Consider the following 24189-nt stretch of genomic DNA (forward strand, 5'->3'; position numbering starts at 1 on the left):
GAAATGTAACATCAGCTCTCTACATCAATGAAGTATTCAAGCCCTCACTGTCATTGGCAGGTATCAGGTTTCCGTGGAGATGTTATGCCAGCAAACACAAGATTATCTTGTTTCTGAGAAGTCTGCATAATAATGAGATCATAGGACAGGTAGAGTTTCATGTTGTGCAAACATTATGATCGGGAGAGATCAGATGAGATAACGATGTCGCCTGTCTCATGCACATAAACGTGTGACAAGTCATACCTTTCTCTTAAACACATGGTACACAAACAGGCCACTCCCTTTTCACTGCCATTTTAATGCTTGAAATAGTAGCACAACCTAACAAGTGTTTCACTACATGGTTTGCAAATTCTTTTAGACATTATCCTGCTTGGTAGGTGGAAAAAAAATATAATTAAAAAAGTATTTCAGATTTATTTTTGTAAATTTGTTGTCATGTTTGCTGTTGTATTGTCATTCAGTTTGACCTACTTATTGTGTGAAAAGGGAAACTCAGAATTTTGCTTCTGCTTAATAATAAAAAAGTGCTTTTCAGGTTGTTTTTTTTTTTAATTATGTTTCAAAGTTCTTAGGTTTCATACCCATGATATATATAGGGGTAGGACGATACACCAACTGGGCAATCCGATACATGTCACGATACTGTACTCAGGATCCGATATGTATCATGATACTTGCATGTGCTCTTATCTGTTGTGCGTAAGCCATCTCTTTCATAGACAGGATGGCCAAATACCTGGCACACTAACGATTTACAGTTAGCAGTGTGAAGTAAGGCACAACAAATTAAAATATTTATGTTTTCACTGTGTTTGTCCAGACCATGTCTCTAAAACTAATAGGTATTCTTTCATGACACTTTGCGCACACAGAGACCCGGTTGTCAGATAGTACCTTTTGCTACCTAGGAAGTGTTTTTGAAATATTAAAACATAATCAAGTCTTTGAACCAGGTTGATTTTCTTATGAGATGTGTGTAAAGACAGTTGAAGATCATGGTGAAAAAAACAACTGGGGTATTGATCTAGAATAATCTGCCTTTTCACGAATTTTAGCCATTCTTGATCTTACCGAAAGTACAACACATGCAAGCGTAAGAAAGGAAAATAGAGCCACAAGACTCGGCTGCTCTCGTAAGTCACGAAGAAACAATGGCAGCCATGTGAGACTGGAATTCTGTGTGCCTGTTGTAGACACCATGGCTGGGATCGTTCATACAAAGTTTTTAGTTTCAGAGGAGATGTCAAAAATGTAAAAGTTATCAATGAACTGACAAGCAGACAGACGACGCATCACAACATTACTTTACTTGCCTTTTAGCGAGGTGAGCTGATAAAGGCTAGTTGTCAGCCATTTGAACATGTGTGATAATTTACGCATTTATGTTTCAACGTTTCCCATAACTTTAATATAACATTTCCCTTGGGCAAAAATGTATCCCTCGTCATACCTCGTCTTTCGTGGTCTGTCGGAACCAGTGGCAGTAATATTGTGTACACAGCTCCATCTCTGAACGTGATGTGATGGTCAGCCGAAGGTTTCAAACTTAAAGGTCAAGGTGACATAAGCATGAAGCACGATAGATCTGATGCCATTTGACCTGTAAATTTGCTTATTATCAGTAAAAAATCCAAAACTTTTTGTTTGTTGACATTTCTTGATAATGCCTTAATATCAGATGTGGCCCCATTCATAAAAGACCAAGTAAACCATTCCATATATTAACCATTCTGAAAACATTTACCTAACAGTGTCAAAAGATGAGGTATGTCAAAGTTACACAAGACAAACTACATGACATTTTGTCTGTGGTACACAATGACGGCCTTATATTAGAGTGTGCCTTGTTGACAAGATGTCTGACAGCAAGCGATGCCCAGATTAACTGCATCAATTACGTCCTAGTCCTGGGATTATCCCTGATCGTGATGCGTGGGGTCTGCTTGCTGGTGAGGGTCTGGTAATGTTTACCGGGAAAGGCTCCCTGGCCCCATAGGGGTCCAACAAATGTTTGGCAAGTCTGTAATGATAAACTCACTGTTGACTCCCACAATATTTGCAGCAATGTTTTTTGGAGGAGCTTTGAATCCTGGGTCAGGCTGCCAAAACCTGTTTGTAATCTGTAGTGTTCCAGCAGACGACACTTTAATTGTCTACGCAAGGCCGACATAACCTTTGACACCAAACTCTAAATGTATAATTAAATCTCGAAACAGTTACAGAATCTGTTGCATGTTGTTGCTGGGGTTATGAAATGCTAGCAAGGGATAATTTGGATTACAGTTAATTTTGTAGTTTCTAGAATTAGTTCATCTTCTTTTTCACAAAGGACAACAAACATTTTTCTTAGTGAATATAAGAACCTTCAAACAGAAGAAGAAAGGACAATGAACTTTCATGTTAATTTACCATGAGCAGTAGAGGATTTGCTGGGACGGAATTAAACCTGGAAAGTGTACCAGGCCAAAGTGTGATAATGTACAAGCATGCCTCCAGAAGTGTAACGTCTTACTAGCTCTAGCTGATGCTTTTATCAGCAGCCAGAATGGCTTACCTCTGTCCCCAACTTCATCAGTGTGACAGTACTGTAATTAGTGATCTGGGCGTTCACCAAATCACTGCCCAAAACTGCTGCTTTCAATCTATGTTGGTGCTTACGAAGGCTTGTGCTAATACAGTACTAATTCCAGATGGATGGATAACAGAATGAGTGAGTGAGTGGTTTTATGCCGCTATTAGCAATATTCCAGCAATATCACGGCAGGGGACACCAGAAATGGGCTTCACACATTGTACCCATGTTGGGAATGGAACCCGGGTCTTTGGTGTGAAGAGCGAACGCTTTAACCACTAGGCTACCCGACCGCCCCAAAAGATAACAGAATGGGCGGGGTTTGTGTTGCATTATTGAGCTCAACGATGTCACTGACTTGGTACTTGGGTCTACAGTGTGTTGTGTGTTAATGATAACTTAAGGAGTCTGTGAAGGTATTATTGTTGAGGGGGCACGGGTGGCCCAGTCGTCTAAGGCGCCGCGATTCGCTGTGCAGAGTTGCGTCCCTTGGGCACGCCAGAAACCTATGATTTTGGGTTTGAATCCCGGTTCGCCCCGATTATGTTTCTAGGTTTGTCAGCACCATACCCGTGCTCGTGGGTTTTACCGAAGTGGTAAACGTCTGAGACCTGCATCACTTCGGGCTTTCCTCCCACATTAAGCTGACAAGCCGTGATATAACTGGAATACTGTTAAAAGCGGTGTAAAACCTAACTCACTCACTCACTATTATTGTTGATGCATGTATTTATAACAATTGACTTCCATATGTGTTTGTGTTCATGGAAGTAATAATAGTGAAAAACAATGTGCGCACTTTGTGTTCATGTCTCCATAAACACAATAACTATAAAGTGACTATATGATGTGTATTGCAATACTTGGTTAGCATTGTACGTTATTGTGGGACCTCCATGTTCCATGTGGCCTGAGTGAGTGAGTGAGTATGGTTTTACGCTGCTTCAGCAATATTCTAGCAATGTTGCAGCAGGGGCCACCAGAAATGGGCTTCAAACATTGAGCTCATATGGGGAATCGAACCCGAGTCTTCAGTGTGATAAGAGAACGCTTTAACAACTAGACTACCCCACTGCCCCCGTGGCCTGGGTGACCAGAGGGTGTTGATGTCAACCAGTTGGGTCAACTCACAACGCTGGGGAATTTATGCTAGTTCTCATTGTATTATATAATCAGATTTAGCATTTTGTCATGACAGAAGTTAATATATTTGTAAGATATGTTTTAGGACCGATTAGTGCAATACTTCTTACTTTTTGGAAATTCATACAGACATAAAATATGAATCGATATATGATACGGGTAGGTACATGCGTCCTACTCATTGTCCACATACCTGTGTATTATCATGTTTTGTTTGTTGTTTAAAGCTGCACTCAGCAATATACCAGCTATATGATGACGGTCTGTAAATAATCAAGACTGGATCAGTCAATCCAGTGATTGACATCATGAGCATCGATCCACACAATTAGGATACATGACATGCATCAACCAAGTCAGCGAGTCTGACCACCTGATCCCGTTAGTCGCCTCTTTCGACAAGCATAGTCGCGTTTTACGGCAAGCATGGGTTGCTGAAGACCTATTCCACCCCCGATCTTCACGGGTCTATTGTCATGTAGAATTGTGCCCGTGCTTGTCAGTGACTGGGTGGTCCAACGGAGTGGATTGTTCCTCAATATCAATATCTGTTTTTTTCAGGTCTAGTTGTTTCGCACGCCATCATCATATAGCTGGATTTGTAACAACACACTGACAAAAATAGTCTAAATGCTCATCACAGATGCAAAAATCATCACGCAAACAACATTGACCTCTTGTTGCAGTGACAACAAATATTTTGCATAATAACACCTTTATTCCTTTCGTTCCTTCCTATAGTTCAAAATTGAGCACTTTCTTTGAAATGTTTCTGGATCAGAATAGGTCCCTAGTATTTTATGTTAGACACAACAAACAGGAGTCAGTAGTCAGATTCAGTCAGGCTGACATAGCGGCTCCTATTTCAAGTCACTAGATGGTCTGGTCCAGATCTAATTGTTACAGGCTGCAATGACATAGTGGCAGTTTTGCTTGCCCACTCCCACCCTCACATCCTCCCACCCTCCCACCCTCCGTCACTTCAACATTAATATTTCGACCACTATGGAGACAGGAATGCCTTGCACGAGAGTAATTTGGAAAGGTTATCTAAGAATCTACTTCAATAGTTTTGGCATTGATGGAGGTATCAACATAAAAAATGGTGTTCTCTCTTTGTGAATCCTACACATGAACACAAAACAAATTGCTTGCCTCGCCAGTCAAATGCAACAGAATCACTTGCAATTTATTTATCAGGGGAGGGTGCTAGTAATGGCATATTCAGTATTTTATTCTCCCAGTTGTTGATGTTGGAGAGACATTTTGTTTTTAGCGGTATTTACTGTCAGTACTTCATAGTCCCTACTCCAGGGGAAGATCCAGGTGCACACGACCCCCAGGTCACGTGAACCAAAACACACGACAGGTTGTCACTATTGTAAAACGATCCAACCCAGCTACTTGCACTGCAGTTTAATCGTGCAAGACATCAAAAGGGATAAAGTTTAAAGTCGATCAACTTCATGTAGAATAAATCGATAAGGATTCATGTATTAACTGGATATTCTGAGGTTGATGATGAAGTGATCTACCGTGTCTTTTCTGACACGCAATGTTTTGGTCTTGCCACCATTTTCCCTCTTCATGATTCCCAGTGTCGTTTGCTGAGGCCTGATAAGAGCCGTGTATTGTGTCATTGGTTTGCACCTTTCAGTGCATGGAGTAATTTATCACGCTATAAAACCTAGGAAACCCACAGTTGCAAGATTGCGGATAAAAAAATAATCGTTTGAGAGCCGGCAAGTTCAGGCTGGCGAACACGACTAAGAGCATTCTTGTGTAGATTCTATTGACGGCATTGAGCTTATCAAGCCAGTGCGTGTACAAATGACCCATTGATGAAATAATTTTCTTTTAAACAAAATCAGAGCAATCAGTAATCAGTGTCGAAAATCAATAAATTTGAATAGACCTTGAGTCTGGCAGACATCATGCGTACACGTTATTGATTCAGGGAGAAAACAAATGTTTTGGCATTTACTTGATTATGGTGGCACCCGGTTGAGTCAGAGAGGGAATTGCTGTCCATGGAGTGAAGACAATGTAGTAATGTGGTGCTACACAGCTGGAGTAATTGCTGTTTTCACAACTGTTGTTAGCATTCGTTAACAGTGTGCCGAGGAGTTCATTAAGTGTCTCCTTCATTGTTATTACATTTTTACTTTTATGATCTGTTAGTAAACACCATTGCATGAATGACTGCATTCTGGTTATTGTTCTTCAATGATTGGATAAATCAGTTGCCCTGAAAGGGCAGTGCTGGAAATAACAGGGGAGATGGTGTCCTGGAATCCTTGCGATATTCTTCTGTAGTATTTATTCTCAATACGCTGTAGTAATGTAAAAAATGAAGGGGGTCAAGAAATCCTTGAGGGTTGCTGCTATGGTAGTTTGTTCTAAGCACCCAATCTATCTGTTATGTTTGACAAACAGGTTTTAACCTGAACCCCTTGACTTCTCACAGTAATATCGAACACTGTGGGTGATAGCAAGAGCACACTAAAGTTTCACAATCTTGACCGAGAAAACCTGTAGTTAATGGCTGGAGTACCATATAGTGCCACAATCTGGATCCAGAAAACCAGTAATTGATAGGATCTACATAGAATGCCACAATCTAGACCTAGAAAACCAGTAGATGATGGGAGAAGTACTATGGGGTGTCACAATCTAGACCAGACAACCAGTAGATGATGGGAGAAGTACTATGGGGTGTCACAATCTAGACCAGACAACCCGGAGTGTCATAGGGTGCCACACTCGGACATAGAAAACCAGTAGTTGATTGGAGAATTCAGTGGGGTGAGACAATTTAGACCCAGAGAACCTGGAGTACAATAGAGTGCCGTTGTGGTAGAAATACACTGTGAGCCAGGTGACATTTCAAGTCTTTGAAAGGCATTTAGAAGTTATACACATAAGTTAGAGAATTTATGGAAGTCAACTTCTTTATTATGAGGAACACAATGTTTCAGAGTATATGGTTCCTCCTTCATTCAATCACCTGATGAAGGAGTTAGCATATACTCCGAAACGTTGTGTTCCTCATAGGGCTGGGACGAGTCCACATTTACTACCCGGGTACCCACCACCCTATTACCTGACCCTACCCAGGTACCCACTGTAGGTCTCAAGAGATGTATCAAAATGTCCGATTGGGAACATTTTTAGCATAGTCCTGGCAAAACGTATTTAGATACATGTATTAAACAATCTGGTCATTCTTACACTGAAGTTGAATTAAGTTATATCTTTATTCACCCATATGAAAAATCAGAAGGAATGGGTGCATAGTCAGAAAGAAATGTGAACATTAGTGACTTGTAGTGTAACCATAGAGTTCTAGATAATTTTGTCATTAAACAATATATCACGTGACTAACCACGGGTCCGGGTAGTCCTGTGGGTACCCGGGTCCTACTCAGTACCCACCCGACCTGGGTACCCGAGTTACCCGTCCCAGACCTAGTTCCTCGTAATAAAGAAGTTGACTTCCATAAGTTCTGTTCCACAGATGTCATGTTAACCAGCGATCCCTATGCAGAAGGATCTCCCGTTAATCAGCATACACTGTCAGTGTGAAGGGTGTGTGCATATACAGGTACCATATGATTTGCATGTCTAGGAAAGAAAGAGTTATTTATTGTGCTCAGGAATAATATCACTTTGGCCCAGGAAGGGATTGTTGAGTTACATGCTTTTGCCATTATATTGATCAGTGAGATAAATCACTGTGTTGAGCCAGACATCACGACTCAGTCCGTGGGATGACAGCGGACTGACAGGTATTCAGAAATATACAACAGGTTGACAAGTAGCTTTGTGTGAGAAATTAGTATGTTTCATTAGGTAAAACTGTTTTTCTTGGCTTGATTAAGATAATAAATATGTCTATCAATATGTCTATGCGTATGTGAAATATTTTGTCTCTAAAAACAATTTGATGGCAAGCAATAAACTTATCTGTCTGAGCGCTTAATGTCTTAAAACAGAGCTCCGTTAAATGTCACAATTTGACATTTGCTGTTGTCATCAGGTATACAAAAATAGTGGCTTGTCCTTTGGTCCTTTAACATTACAAACGCAGATTCGGCTTTTGGAAAGGCAGGGCACACAGCTTTTTAAAAAGGGAGGGTTCATAAATAAAAAAATTAATAAAGGGAGGTACATTTACAATGAACGGAAATACTTTAGGTAATAATTTGCTGTTCTTTTTTAAACCTTTTTACTAAATGATTCAGTTCTATGTGTTTTAATATATGTGAACATGAATAGTTGAAACTCCAGGGTCCGCATATGTCATTGTACATGTTGGAGTTACCATTGTATGCACAGCTTTTCTAAAAGTTTTAAAATTCACTTCCCTACACCTTGCACCCGTTTTGTACCGAGATTGGCATATTGCATTCATCAATGTATACAGTTAAATACTACTTATAATGCACCATGAGTAGATCAGATGTCAGTCCATCCATTGAAGATAGAGGATGTGGAAGATTTCCTCAGGCACACTTTAACAAAGTATCTTGTACAGAGTTGGAGGATGCTTCAAGTTGACATGTTCTTTTTGTGTGTGGTCTGGAGACTCGACGTGTGTCAGTAGGGCCTAGACAAGTGGTGACTAATCAGTTCATTCAGACGTTGTCTGTGATGACACAATCTCATTAAAATCAGACCTTAGTTTTCGCTACTGCTAAACAAAGATCTGAGGACATCCCATTACGGGTCACGTCAGAACGACCTTTCACGAATTTTGACCGACCAATGAAATGCCGACAAGAAATCGACATTAGCCAATCAGAAGGCAGCTTTCTTGAGCTTTACGACACTAGTTTCAAACTGCTGACTACGCTTCGAAACATATTTTGACGTATTCTCGATTAAAAAAAATTAAAACTGATAAGAAGAATATTCTGGAATGGCTTATAGATGGCCTAGATTGTATGGATATAATCATAAAACCCGTAACTGTCATTCGGAATACTCCGTGTTAAATATTTCGTGGTTACATGATTAGAAAACACATTCCGACTGTCACTTTCAAGATCTGGTAAGCGACGCTCTGATTGGTTGGATGAAAGGTCATTCTGCTTGACCCTTAATGGGATGTCTTCAGATCTTTGTTCAGCGACAGCGAGAACTAAGATCTGATTTTAATGAGATTGGTGATGACATTGTGTGAATAGCAGACATAACCGGCCCTGATAGATCCATCTTTCCCAGGCAAGGGTGTTACCTGACTTTAAGTCCAGTTTCCACCCTTGCCGAACTAGGCTGGAATTCCTGGGCTATAGTCAGTTAACTCTCTTGCTTCAGGGAGATGTGATAGATCCAGAGGGGTGGGCATCCATCCCTACCCCAGGGAATGAAGACCAAAGGGCGGGCAACTCCTGGAACTTGCCATCCCTGTCTAAAAGTTAACCTTCCAAAGTCTTCATTTAAGATGATATTAAAGCCTCTCCCGTTTCAGACCCCAAACATGCCCACCTAGGATGTGTTTTTGTTCACTTCGTGATTTTGGGTAAACATTTTAAAATTCCTGAGATTTGATTTTGCGTTTCTAGGTGCTATGGATCTGCCCATGTGTTCATCTTACAGTCGCCATATTTAATAAAGTCATGGCTTCATGTAATGATGTTATAATTAGACGTTTGACATCACTGATCATTCATTGTACATACGAAGATTGTATAGAAATACACAAAATATATTACATGTGACATCCTGTTCAACTCAATGTGCCAGGATGGGACGTGAACATGGCAACTTTATGCCCCTGATTTGCCATCTTCCCGAGGCAAGGGACTTAAATGACTATAAATGTCCAGTTTCCATCCTTGCCAAACTGGACTGGAATTTCTGGGCTTGTGGTACCGCCACCAGCGGCTATAATGGGTTATGTCCCTTCTATATCCCTCCTACTGACCAATCAGGTTCCACCTCTCATATCACTTGCATTTGCTTCTAACAAAATGGCGGCTCCCAGTCAAGACGATCAGATCGATAATCAAGATCTACAGTCAAGTATCGTTAATCCGACACTCGTTAATCCAACAATCTGCTTTATCCGACACTAATGATGGGAACTGATTAAATCAGTGCTATTTAGACCCGTTAAGCCCACAGTCTCGCACTCAAACTCCGACACACCTAATTTGCAACGAATTACCAAAATCACTCATTAATCTGTCTCATTAATCCAACACAGTGATCAGCGTACTCCGTGGTCATCTGCCCGCAAGTACACAGCCCCATGTTTTGATGCGAGACAAGTCGGCTGTTACCTACATATTACAACTGCTGCAGATATAAACTTGCTTAACAATAAACAATTAATGCTTTAAGTAAACAAAACAGGATTAATCACATGCTTAGATTACCTCAATATCATTAAAATCAGATACAAGTTCTCGCTACCGCTGAGGACATCCATTACAGGTCACGTCAGAACGACCTTTCGCGAACTTTGATGGACCAATGACATAACTAACAGGGAGTAGACATAAGCTACTAAGAAAGCAGCTTTCTTAAGCATTGTGGCATTCATGACTATGCTTTTTAAAATATGTTGAACCAGTCATACAGCCCTAACCGTGTGTTAAGCTTTAGAGTTTGCATGATTAGAAAACACATTCCGCTAACAATGTAACATAACAATATGAATATTTCATTATTCATTTCTTTATTACAGGTTTGTATCGTTATCTGTTGTGAAGTTGTCTGATTTTCGATCACGAACGCTGATACAACTTAATCTCGTTTATCCAACATACTCGTTAATCCAACATAATCATATGCTTCCAACCATGTTGGATTAACGGGACTTGACTGAATTTGTAAAAAATGGGTTTTACTTAGCCAAATGCATCAAGTCACATGAGCACCTTGATTAAAAACATGAACAGATTTGGAAATATCTGTTGATGCTGAGTTGGCAGTACACATGCTTTACAAATCCTGCAATCGACCGAAATCTGCACAGCAGTTGACGAACCGGATGTCGATTTCGTTACATGATTTTGATTGGACTATGCATAGACTTGTTAGTCCAGGGAAACTATAACTCCATAATTCCAGCCTAGTTTGGCAAGGGTGGGAACTGGACTTTCATAGTCAGTTAACTCCCTCCCTTCACTTTAATAAGGAACATGCTACCAGAATAATATAGAATCTTGCACTCTAGGAGTGGCCTGTTAGTTTTGATATTATGAATATTGTGATGATTGTATCTACGTTTAAGGAAGAGGTGGTCTCATTCGTCTCAGGTGCTGTAATTCACAATGCAGAAATGCTTCCTTTAGATGTGCCCGAAACCTCACCAGAATTGTGGTTTAAAATCCCACATTCTCCCTGATTGATTCTTGTTTTGTCAGCTCCATCCCCGTGCTTGTGGGTTGTGACCGAAGTGGTAGGCCAGCAGCACTTTTGTATATTCTCCCACGTCAAGTGAATATGCCATGATATAAGTGGAATACTGCTCAAAGCTGCGTTAAACTCCAACTTACTCACTCCAATCACCAAAATAGTTTTCAATGGGACACTATTTTTTATATAAAGCAGCCTTAGAAATTAGTTTTGTTTGACATACCATGATAACAAAACTGCCTAAGAACTCATTCACTCACTGATATATAATCTTGTTAAATTTGATAATGTTCCAAATGTAAGTTGTCTTTGTTTGTTTTGCAGAGGCGATGTCAACAAGAGCGACTACCAGGGCTTCACAGCTCTTCACCACAGCGCCAGGTGGGGCCATGTCGACGTCGTCAGCTACCTCATCAACTGGGGTTGCAACCTCTTTGCACTCGACAACGATCATCACTCTGCCATGGATCTTGCATCACTGTATGAAAAACATGAGGTTGTTCGTCTTCTTGATACTTCTTGTTCACAGCAACAAATCAAAAACCCCAAAATCGTTGCCAAATTGAAAGAGGAAGCTTTGAAGAATGCTGATAGAAACATTAAACGATACGAAAAACTTCAAGAAGAGGCTGAAAAGCGAGCAGAAAAAGAACAACGGAAATTAAACAGCATGAATAATGATTTCAAAGCACCTGAAAAGAAATCCATTTTCAAAACATTGACAGTGAAGTTACGTGGTGGAGCAAATGCCAAAAATAGACCGGGTCCTGCGTATGGCAAGAAGTACTCGGACATGGCGGGCCTCACGTACGGGACTAGAACTGGGGTAGCTAAGAAGGTTCTGCAGAAGAAGATAACAAACCCTTTGTTTGAAGATTCATCTTTCAAGACGAGCGAGGTTGATGGGTCAGGTAAGCGGACTGTGAAGTCCCTGGATGGAGTACAGGGTATCCGTGGGGCTTCAGCCGAGGTGATGTACATGACGAGCCGTGGCGAACACTCTGCAAATGAGGTCAGCAGCTCGCGACCTGCAGTGTACGAATTATTTGATCCAAACAAAAGCAATTTGAGTAAATCTTACAAAAGTGAGTCTGATCTCTTAGTAGACTCAGGCGTAGATAGCTACTTCAGTGACCATGAGGATGAGGAGGATCAGCCTGGACTATTGTACCGACCTGGCTTTGGGCAGACGTCATTCTTCAGGAAGATTAATCCTGCAATGTCCACATTACAGTCTTTCGAAACAGGAGGTGATAGAACGAGTGGGATGATGAATGGTGTCAATGGGGGATTTGATGACCAGGAGTTGACAAATGGCCAGGGTGGAGATGCTGACGTCATCACTGCCAGAATGCAGGATCTTCCTTGGGACCAAGATGACCTTGAAAACCTGGATGATGACGATGAGGAAAATGAGTATTCTTCCTTGGAAATGTTCCTGATGTCTGCTGGGCTTCCAAATTACATTTCTCATTTTACTAAAGAAAGGGTTGACTTGGACTTGTTGATGAAAATGTCAGACGTTGAAATGAAGGAAGTAGGGTTGCCATTTGGGCCGAGGAAAAAGTTACTCGAAGCTATGGAGCGTCGGAAAAAGGTGCTTCAAACCCCTGTTGACATGACTGACTCGTTCTTGTGAGGATGTTGAAGTCTAGATCAATATTTAAAAATTATGCATCATATGAATGTTTACTTTGATAAGCAATACAAATATACACATAGACAATTAACAGATTTTGTGAATGGTGCCTAAATATGTTGTAAGGATTGCAAATATGTGACACTATTTTTGTATGTAGGAAAGATTTTTAAGGGATTGAAGACTAGCAGTGAGCAACAAGTGCTGACCATTAATGCAGACATGGAGTGTTTTGGAAAGGCAGCTTCCCTGTGGCTCACTGAAGGCAGTTGGATATGTGCCTTTATTCACAAGGATGGACACTTGCTTCATAGTTTGGGCTTGAAATTGTGGTGAATATTTAATTTCGTCTATAGGAAATGTGAAAATTAGAACTAGTGAAAGTTCGAACACAATTTTGTTTTATGTTGTATTGAATTTATGTTATGCAGATATTTGTTATTGTAATTCTTTCAGCATTACACCAGTACATTTAAAGAAGGAGTACATCATACAGGTGAACAATATTCTTCGAGTGATTTTATTGTTTGGATTTAAACATTATCATATGTTTGTGTAGATCAACTGAAAGAGTAAGGATTTTTTGTTATTGAGATATTTATTATTCACATTGTAAAATATTCATTCCCAAATGTGGTACCTCCTTTCTGTTTTTTGTCAAAAGCGTTGGGATGATGAATGTTTCTATTTAGAATTTTGTTATTGAAACATGAAAAACTCATAGATGATTCACTGCTATCATTTACAGTAACCCAGAGCTTCAAACCTGTATATCCCATGGCATCTAGAGTAAGTTCATCCCCCCAAAACACCTGCATATCAGTTATACAATGTGCCACATGTCTACACAGGATAATACCTTACCATTACCTACCATATGGAAAATGGCATTCTTTGCAGGTACAGTGTGGGAATAGCTGTTTTCAATTCTTTATTGGCCAACTTTTGATACCCAGAAATAGCAAATGTGATATTTATCAGTCTGATATTTTGACATGACAAGGAGTAAGTTTTTCTTATTTCTTCTCCTAAAATGTGTATGTTTATACAGTTGTATAACTCTTCATGTTATGATTTAACATGAAGGGAACAAGTTCTATACTGCTCAAAAAAAGTCCAGGAGCACCCAATTCTTTCATTTTAGTATGGCTAATCTTTAATTCCCTAACAGATTAACTATAGTAATATGAAAGAATTGGGTGTTCCTTTTCTTCTTTTGAGTAGGATATTACATACTGGAATATAAAACAACAGCGTTACATAGAGGAAGGAAGTCTTGTTTACTCCATGTTTTTCAGATGTATGGTGTAGTCTAGCAGGCCCATCGTACTGTTGGGAATATACACCTGGAAAACAGTTAGGCACCGGCCCTTATGATTTTCATATATCCCGATCTTCCATGAGCCTTATTCAGTTATATGTATATGTAGCAGGTCATGGAGGCATCCCACAGATGACATCCTTACCTTGTCAGCTAACCCCTTTGGTCATGTTGACATGGCGTCCGACCTCGGATCAGAAGGTCAGCGGTTCAAATCCCATCACAGGACTCATAAATTTTATGGCCGCTACACAAATATGACATAGATCTCTTTTTAATTGAAAGAGGCACAACTTTTTTTCCATAGTCATAAAAAATCTTGAGTGGATTGTTCAATTCAAATTATGTCATAAGCATGTGTTTATGAATCACTATCAAATAGTGTTGCCAGGTATTCGCGAAAAGGTGAGCATATCCTGCTCCACCGTCGGCAGCCGTCACTAACACATGCAAAGAAATGTCTAGGATATGGTGACAGTGGCTGATGTTAATACAAACCACTGCATGTTCCTCCAGATGGTCGCAGTACTAAGTCATATGGTGCATGGGACAGAGGATGCAGGTGACAGGTTGCCAAGTAACTGTGCCAAGGAGCATCTCGTTAGATTATAAGATTTTGTGTGTATTTGAATATGAGTATGTTACTTCGTAAACAAAACCAAATGTTTTTCATCATATTGGGTCAGTTTAAGAAAATGTCTATTTGTTATGGAAATATGTAGGAAGCAGTGCACAAGTTTTTTCACGTGTGTACATACATATGAATATCACACATATGGAGATTTGTGGATCACTTGGAGACGTACTGTCTTCATAGACAGGGTTTCCATATGCTGGGCACAAACAGGGTCAACTTGGATGAGTAATTTGCATAAAACAAACATTGCAACAAGGTGATATGTGTTTTTTGACCTCATGAACAGATGAAATGAACGACCCGTCATGATCACCTTCCCACTTAAACACATAGCTTATTACTAACATGTGTAGGAGTCTTGGCAGGGAGTATCAAAAACAAAATGTCTAGAATGCCTTGTTTAATCTGAGAACATTAAAACATCAGCATTGTTTGCACATTTGTGAAACATTTGATCAGCAGATTCACAAGCCAAGCAATAATGAAAGAAATGTTTTGTTTATCCGACTTTGTTTCGTGTGAGGTCAAGTCATGAAGATGAAGGGCTCTGCCAGGAGACTAAGTTACTATTGTTAGATGTCATGGATCCCTTTGCATCCCCAGCAACCCATGCTAGGGGTATGAGGTCACCAAATGGATTGGGGGGTCAGGCTCGGTGTCTTCATTGGTTGCGTGTCATCATACCCCATCAATGTGGATCGTTGCTCACAATATCGATCTCTGGATTGTCTGGTCCAGACTTGATTGGTTAAAGCCTGCCATCATATAGCTGAAATATTGGTGAGTGCAGCATTAAACAACAAACAATATCCAGTTGCTGAGTTATGAAGTTTTGCTGTATTTTGTTCTTTTTCATTTCCATTTTGACAGTTCTATTCAGGCAATTCATGGGCTTTCTCTATATTATATGACATAAGGTTCTTTGATGCATTTAAGCATTCATACAGCTTTCTCTTGTATTGTTATATCAAACATCAATTCAGTTGTTATTATTAACAACCATTTAAATGACCAATCTTACATGTAGCATTGACAGTAATTAGACTGATTAAAGTGTTTGGCATTTCCTGTGTTATTACACATACAGTTTCTATGACAAGGAAGGATGTCAGAATTAGTGACTGAATATGAATTATTGTATCTTTGAAATCATTTAAAAAAAATTAATCAAGGATTTAATGTTTTGGTCCCCCAGAGTGTGTGGTTGGATTTTGTGTCTTTTGTAACATTTATTGATAAAACCGTTTCCTCATGACAAAAGTCAAAGAGTGCAAGATAGTTTGTCAAGGGCCTGACTAAATGCTACAGCTTCTGTCTCTGTAATACACCTCGTATTGTCCTGACATGTGACCATGGAGTATGGTGTAGCAGTTGTCTCCCTTGAATGACCATTAATTGTATGTGCCAGTCCAGTGACCCTCACCAGTACACACACATAGATGTATAATGACATCAGTTCAGTATAGCATAAAAGAATCCTTCTAAGTCCAATAAGAATAGGTGTTCAAATTATGCCTAGAAAATTTGATATAACTACCTTTGTGTTGGGAAGGGCTAAATTGTGAGATTTCAACCATTTTGTTAAGTTAAGTGAAAGGTATTAAAAAGGGTATATAAGTCTATTGACATATAATTGTTATCAAAGTTACCTCCTATTTCTGAAACAAAACATCTTAAATTGGATAAAAAGGAGGGTAGGGTTTAAAGTGAGTCGAGCTGTGATAATGTTTCATTGTTGATTACATATGGTCTTGCATAGATGCTGTTCAGTGGATGCAGGTATGTAGTATTGTATCATGATACTTAGTCTCTGAAATGATACATCTATATTCTATTTAACAAGGACTATCATCAAGTGATCTATACCCAAGTTTGTTCTCAATTTGTGCTGAAAAAGGACCAAAATGTGTTGATATGCTATAAGAAATATCTGAGCTCAAATATCTAAGCCTGGTATATATGGTAAAGCGTGCCAAACTTCATTGTCATGTTATGACCTGCTGTTCTGATATACTAGCTTCTAGGTTGTTCTGGTTCCTCCTTAGGGAACCAGTATCTCGCTGCACTGTTAACATGATAGATATAGAAATATGTTTATTTATAAATAAATGTTTTATGTGTTATAACTTTATTGATACATGTAAGGCCTCTTGGTGCACAAGAATTCTGAATATATATGACAAAAATATTAATAAAAAGAACTGGAATAAGTTGTTATCCCAATATTACTGCAGGGACTATATGAGTATGATTGTGTCATATGATTTAAATGAAGCATTTAATGTATTATTCCAGTTGCCAAAACTATATCCTGTTTTTTCCTATATCTATAGCTTCAAGAAAGGCCAACATAAACATAGTAGTGTAGACTTTAGAAAAATTACTCTTATGTATCTCACAACACTCACAATGTTTCTTGAGATTCATTCACAGAGGTGACAGAGACTGGATGTAGGTCTAAACAGTAGGGGGATTGGGGGTGGTTGGGGGGTTTAGGATGCAATTCAATATGGCTGCCATGTTATTTTTCTCTTAACAAAACCTATCCTTATTGCCTCTGGAGGTGATGCTTTAAAGGGGAGATGTTCACCACAAAACTGCTCATGATACACATATCTGAAATGGAATATGTGATTTTGGGGGTACAAAGAGTTGTTTTATTATAATTTTTGTGCAATCCAGTTTTCAATCAAATTTGTTTTAACTAGTAAGTTTCAGTTTTGAATGTAAGAATGTGACAGATCCGTTCAACAGTCCTTCTAAATGGTCAATGCATTTTTGGTAGTGTTATTTATTGAGACTTCAAAGAACTACTTTTTAATTTGGAGGGTGAAGTCAAATACTGACTTGTCTAAACAGTTTATGAGGAAATGTTGCAGCCTTTTTATTTAAAGAATTTGTTTAGGGTTAAGACTCGATTGACAGCAGGGTGAATCTCAGGGGCAGAAGTGAAGAACAATGGAACATTATTTGCCTAAACTTGACTCAAATATCAATCAATGTGACGGTCCCTTTACCTTTTTATAATAAAGCGCTTTTATCAGTTTCATTCTTTTCATTTCTATTGAAACAGGTTCAACAAGATTCTGACATTAATTATAAACCTGTTTAATATTTCTCAAACATGACACTCGGTTTTGGCCATAACCCTGGATCCTGTATGTTAGATCCAAGCTTATGGAATAACCTTGCTCAGAGAGCCCCTTTAAGATACAGGGCTGATAATGTAATCAACACCAAACTATGGGGATACATTAATTGTGTCACTTCTCTGAGGGGGGCTACAGGTGTCTGTCTGTACAGATTATGTGTGTTGCAGTTCTTGAGGTGTAGCTCGGAACAGCTGGTCAGGTGGCACTTGGTGTGTTCCTCTCAAGGCTGTGATGAGCGCTTGTGAACCTGGAACTATAGCTGTATTTATGACTATTACTCAGACAGGCTGTATGTTGAAATCCAATCAACTGTATCATTGTAATCCTCGGATGAAACTCTAAGTCAAATTCACTGTTGATTTTTGTGTCCATTAAATTATGATCAAATCAGTTAGTTGTTTGTTGTATGTACTTTGTTGGGACCAGGGTGTATGAGTGAGTGAGTTGGGTTCTACACCCTTACAACAATATTCCAGCAAGGTCACCAGAAGTGAGTTTCACACACTGTGGCCATGTTGGGAATCATGAGTGTTCAGCACGACAGGCGAGCGCTTCAACCACACACTGCCACGCTTGTATTAGCAGACTTAAGATGGGTCTGTGCTCATGCCTTCACTCACTGGTTTGCCTGGTCCAGAGTCTTTTGATATCAAATATATCAACACTTTTATCAGCGAGCGTTGATATATTTGATATCGAAAGACACAAGGGTGAGGTTTTATTTTTCATCCAACATCGTTCTTCCAACTTTGTCAGTTTGTAGACAGTAATTACAGTGTCTTAAGTGTAAAAAGTACTGCTGACAGCTTCAGTAGAAGAACCATCAGTGATGTCATTTGATTGTGACGTCATGGTAACTAATGACATCAAAATGGTCTGAAAAGTATTGTGGTGCAATTTCATTGCAGAGATATCTACAAGCTTGATCTCACCCAACCATATCTCCAGTGGGAGCCAGTTTTGGATGATAAAAGTAAATATATCACAGTGATCGAGCTGAACTTTGTGTAGATGATAATTATTATAAGCAGTGACATCTACACAACTTTTCCTTTTTTGATGATGTCACAGCAATGATGGTTTTACTAAGTCCTCCTCCGTGATGTTGCTGGAGTATCCCTAAAAGCCGCCTAAAACCAAACTCACTCACTCACTCACTCTGGCGCTACTGTGATCAAATTGTCTTCTGAAATCATTAAAACCACATTAGACAGTAAATAAACAGCAACACCTTCGTTATCAAATCAACCCTGACAACTGCTTATATCTTTAGCTTATCTGACAAGGTGAGGTGGCGTCTGCTAGATTATTGCGCTAACAGCACACCACACAAAACACACCACACATGACACCATGCCGGGGAACAGACAGGAGTTGGTGCACACAAGTATTAAGATGACAGTGTTCCTCTCAGTTAGGAATGATTGATTGTTCTATGTGGAGACCTAAACTCCACGTGACACATAGCTTCTCTCTGTCAGTGTCACATCAGCATCTGGGCAGTATAACATCCGTCTGTCAACACAGATAGGATTAAGGTGAGACTTCTAACACAAATTTGGAATCCGGATTCTGTCAACCCTAAACAAGATTAATCTATCTTTTATCATTTCCTTTGCCAAATAACAAAATGTTATGATATACTAGTCGGTACAATGGGTAGAGGTGCAAGACGGTTGGTTACAATAATAGGCAAGCTTAACTGACTCTGCACATAAGATTACTTTTCAAAGAATCCGAAATGCTTGTTCTATTTTTGAGCTCACCTGACTGTGAGGTCATGACTTGCGTCATTCCCCATCTGTTGTCCTTCAGTCTAAGTCTTGTGAGATACATTTTGTTCTAAAAGGGCTTGTCCTGGTGCATATTTCACCATCTCATCTGTCAATCTAAGTCATGTGAGATACATTTGGTTCTGACGGGCTTGTCCTGGTGCATATTTCACCATCTGTCATCTGTCAATCTAAGTCATGTGAGATACATTTGGTTCTGACCGGCTTGTCCTGGTGCATATTTCACCATCTGCCATCTGTCAATCTGTAGTATCCTTAACTCCTGCAATAATTGGGACTCATATTCACCTTGGCCACAAAGCAGGTCTCATCATATCTTGTGTTTATCGTATATAATAATCTTACCTTTCATATCACCAAACACACACACTCACTCTTTCAACAACGCAGATGCACCCTGGAGAAAGTTCAGGTGTTTGTGTGATGCTCCTCTGATCACCCATTTTTTCTTGCATCTTGTTTATGTTGATTAAACGTATGATAGTGAGTGAGTGAGTATGGTTTTACGCCGCTTTTAGCAATATTCCAGCAATATCACGGCGGGGGACACCAGAAATGGGCTTCACACATTGTACCCATGTCGGGAATCGAACCCGGGTCTTCGGCGAACGAGCGAACGCTTTAACCACTAGGCTACCCGACCGCCCCTAAACGTATGATAAGCCAAGTGATGGTAATGGCTTCCCGCTGTGACATAGCTGACATATGCTAGGCCACAACAAACTGTTTCCCAAACATAGTCTCCTCTCTTTCAACGAATCAAAATACATTAAGGGCTAACAGACTTGTTTAACAGATTTTCTTACACAACATACCCATTCGGTGGCCACAGCACTGTAGCTCACCTGGACGTGTATTCAACATTTTATAATGTCAATAAGACAGCCAGTTAACCAAAGTTATTATCAGCATTGATAACTAAAATTAAAAATAAAGAGGGACGTTTGACGTCGACTTACTTCCATATAAAAAGGGCCTTGTGTGCGGCGTACAAAGATATTGTATTTTCTCTTGTTAGCTCGTGATTTAATACAAACATTATTTCAAAACATTTCACCATACGTGTATACTTTCACTTAATCAGACATTATATCTAAAACTTGCAATTATTACATAAACAGTTATACGTCTGAAAATTGGACTAGTGTTCCATAGTGTTCCTAAGATGATGTAGTTTTGAAATATAATGAAAAGTCAAAATGTGATTTTTCACCCATGAGGTCCCTTATCTTATGGTGGGTCACAAATTATGTTTGCATAACTAAAGACGACTAACTGATTAGTGAGTGAGTGAGTTAAGTTTAACGCCGCTTTTATCAGTATTCCAGTTATATCACGGCGTGTCAGCTTAATGTGGGAGAAAAGCCAGAAGTGATGCAGGTCTCAGACGTTTACCACTTCGGTGCAAAACACGAGCACGGGTATGATGCTGACAAACCTAGAAACATAATCGGGGCGAACCGGGATTCAAGGTCGTCTTTGGGTGTTTGAGAGGAATGTCTGTACCACTCTAAAGACTCCTAAAAACCATGGAGACTCCATAAGACCACAAATGTAGCTGGATGTAAACTGTTGTTTTTACTCATAATAATTGACCTTGTTACAGTATTATTTTATTTATTTATGACATCAATAATAAATGTTATAGACAATACAAAGGCGCAGCCTCCACTACCACCAGCACCGTCCGGTTAGTCTCCCCTCACCCTGGCCTATGATTGGTTCTGCCATTGTTCAGGGGCCTAGTCACAAATCTGTCTTTGTCATGATGGACATCTCAGACAGGTCCGACTCTGTCTAATTTTTGTGGTAAACTTAGGATAACTTTAGCACTAAGGCAGCTTAATAATAGATTTGGCTAAGATCATTTTTCGCTGCGACGCCTTTACATCATTCTTAGCACTAAGACAGCATCAGGAATAGGCAGCCATCATTTTAGTCCACAATACAACTAACATTGACTTCAGGAAATGTTCACTGGACCCAGGTAAAATGACCTTTTATTTGCCTTAAATTAAAACTGATTTTGTAAACGTTTTGCAGTATATTGGGACCCAATACAACTAATCATAAGAAAAGACTTGTACAATGTGGGTTCTTAGTAGTTTTACTATTACTTGTGTAGAAAGAATGGGGTACTGCAGAAATTTGGTGAAAAGATTGAAAAATCGAAAAAACACAACCACTTAAGAGCCTCGCGCCGACACACACCAATATGACATGCACGTGCAACATCACTTGTTGGGCTATAAAAACTTTTGATTTTATTTTGCATGCCATCACTATCTTACCATCTTAGTGAACAGCGAAAACATGCCACGACTGACGGAAGCCTAACGTAACAACGCCATCGGCAGATTGCAAACAGGAGAATCATCTTCAGGTGTAGCCACGATTTTCCACGTTGCACCAAGCACCATTACAAGACTGTGTATAAGACACACGGGACAACACGGGACGTTCCCAGATCTGGTCGACCACGTAGCACTACTAGAGCACAGGAGCCACGGGGCAAGGTCACTTACGTGAAAGAACTGCCACGGTCACCCCTACAACTACAGCAATACCAGGATTGCGTAGGATATCAGCCCAGACAGTGAGGAACCGTTTACCGCGGTGATGGTATTTGTGCTAGACGACCAGTTCGAGGTGACTGTGACGTCATTGTGACGGAACTGCATCAACGGCTGCGACGTCGATGGTGTCAAGGTCACGGAGTATGACCACAACTGCGATGGAGACGAGTTTGGTTCAGTGACGAGTCACGTTTTATGCTTCGCCGTGTGGATGGTAGACGTCGTGTTTACAGGCGTCGTGGGGAACGTTATGCGCCAAACTTCACACGGGAAGTGCACAGATTGGTGGTGGTAGTGTTATGATGTGGGCAGTCATCTTCTACACTGACAGAACAGACTTGGTGCAAGTTCTGGGGAATTTAACTACACAACGTCACATGGATGAGATTCTTTGGCCATACGTCCTGCCAATTATGCAACAAGCGAACGTCATTTTCAAACACGACAACGCCGGACCTCACACGGCAAGGCTGACAGCCTTTTAAAGGAATCATAACATCCAGGTCATGCCATGGTCCTCCAGGTCTCCAGATTAAAACCCAATCGAACATTTATAGGATGCACTTGATCAACGACTGCAAGTACGTCAGCAACATCCACAGAACCTCCTACAGCTGGCACGAGCACTGCAGGCAGAATGGGTAAACATACCCCAGGCCACTATTTGGGATCTGATAGCTTCCCTGGGACGACGATGCCAGTCAGTTTGGGAAACTATTGGTGGCCATACAAGGTATTGAGAAGAGATGACCTTCACCTTGAAAATCTACTGTTCCATATGTGCAATATGGAACCTGGGTCATTGACAATGATGTGTGCCAATTTCGAACAATCGATTACCATCTCTGATATATAAAATATACGTCTAAAAAAGCGTTACAGTTTTGTTTTCGATATGTAATGAAATCAGGTAATTTATAGTTAGTAGTGAGGATACACATGTTCCATGAGGACGGGGATGGGGGAAATACGCGAAAATTTGACGTTGATTTGACCTTGAATCCCGGTTCGCCCCGATTATGTTTCTAGGTTTGTCAGCATCATACCCGTGCTCGTGAGTTTCACCGAGGTGGTAAACGTCTGAGACCTGCATCACTTCTGGCTTTCCTCCCACATTAAGCTTACACGCCGTGATAGAACTGGAATACTGATAAAAGCGGCGTTAAAACTTAACTCACTCACTCACTAATCAGTTAGTCGTCTTTAGTTATGCAGACATAATTTCTGACCCACCATAAGATATGGGTGAAAAATCACATTTTGACTTTTCATTATATTTCAAAACTACATCATCTTAGGAACACTAGGAACACTAGTCCAATTTTCTGACCTATAACTGTTTATGTAATAATTGCAAGTTTTAGATATAATGTCTGATTAAGTGAAAGTATACACGTATGGTGAAATGTTTTGAAATAATGTTTGTATTAAATCACGAACTAACAAGAGAAAATAAAATATCTTTGTACTCCGCACACAAGGCCCTTTTATACGGAAGTAAGTCGACGTCAAACGTCCCTCTTTATTTTTAATTTTAGTTATCAATGCTGATAATAACTTTGGTTAACTGGCTGTCTTATTGACATTATAAAATGTTGAATACACGTCCAGGTGAGCTACAGTGCTGTGGCCACCGAATGGGTATGTTGTGTAAGAAAATCTGTTAAACAAGTCTGTTAGCCCTTAATGTATTTTGATTTGTTGAAAGAGAGGAGACTGTGTTTAAGAAACAGTTTGTTGTGGCCTAGCATATGTCAGCTATGACACAGCGGGAAGCCATTACCATCACTTGGCTTATCATGCGTTTAATCAACATAAACAAGATACAAGAAAAAATTCACTGGCTGAGCAACAGGTGGTTTGATAACATTGGAGTGGCAGCTGCATCAAATGCAGAAGGTACATGTGTAAAGTATATATACGACGTGCGTGCCTGCGTGTGTGGCTGCTTGTACTAGTCCAGACTAATACCGGTTTTATAG

The 24189-nt window shown here is 39.9% G+C and overlaps 1 protein-coding gene across 1 annotated transcript in view; it reads left to right on the forward strand.

The window, feature by feature from the left end:
* The window catches only part of LOC124142324 (Usher syndrome type-1G protein homolog), a 45583-nt gene extending 27355 nt beyond the window's left edge, over positions 1–18228 (forward strand). Inside the window, exon 2 of the mRNA XM_046510736.2 lies at positions 11414–18228. Coding sequence (XP_046366692.1) covers positions 11414–12728 — 1315 coding nt within the window. The 3' untranslated portion in view covers positions 12729–18228. The remainder of the gene's footprint in view (positions 1–11413) is intronic.
* Positions 18229–24189: the final 5961 nt, after the last annotated feature.

Source organism: Haliotis rufescens, unplaced genomic scaffold (assembly GCF_023055435.1).
Source record: "Haliotis rufescens isolate VD_foot unplaced genomic scaffold, xgHalRufe1.0.p SCAF_11, whole genome shotgun sequence".
NCBI classification, from domain to species: domain Eukaryota; kingdom Metazoa; phylum Mollusca; class Gastropoda; order Lepetellida; family Haliotidae; genus Haliotis; species Haliotis rufescens.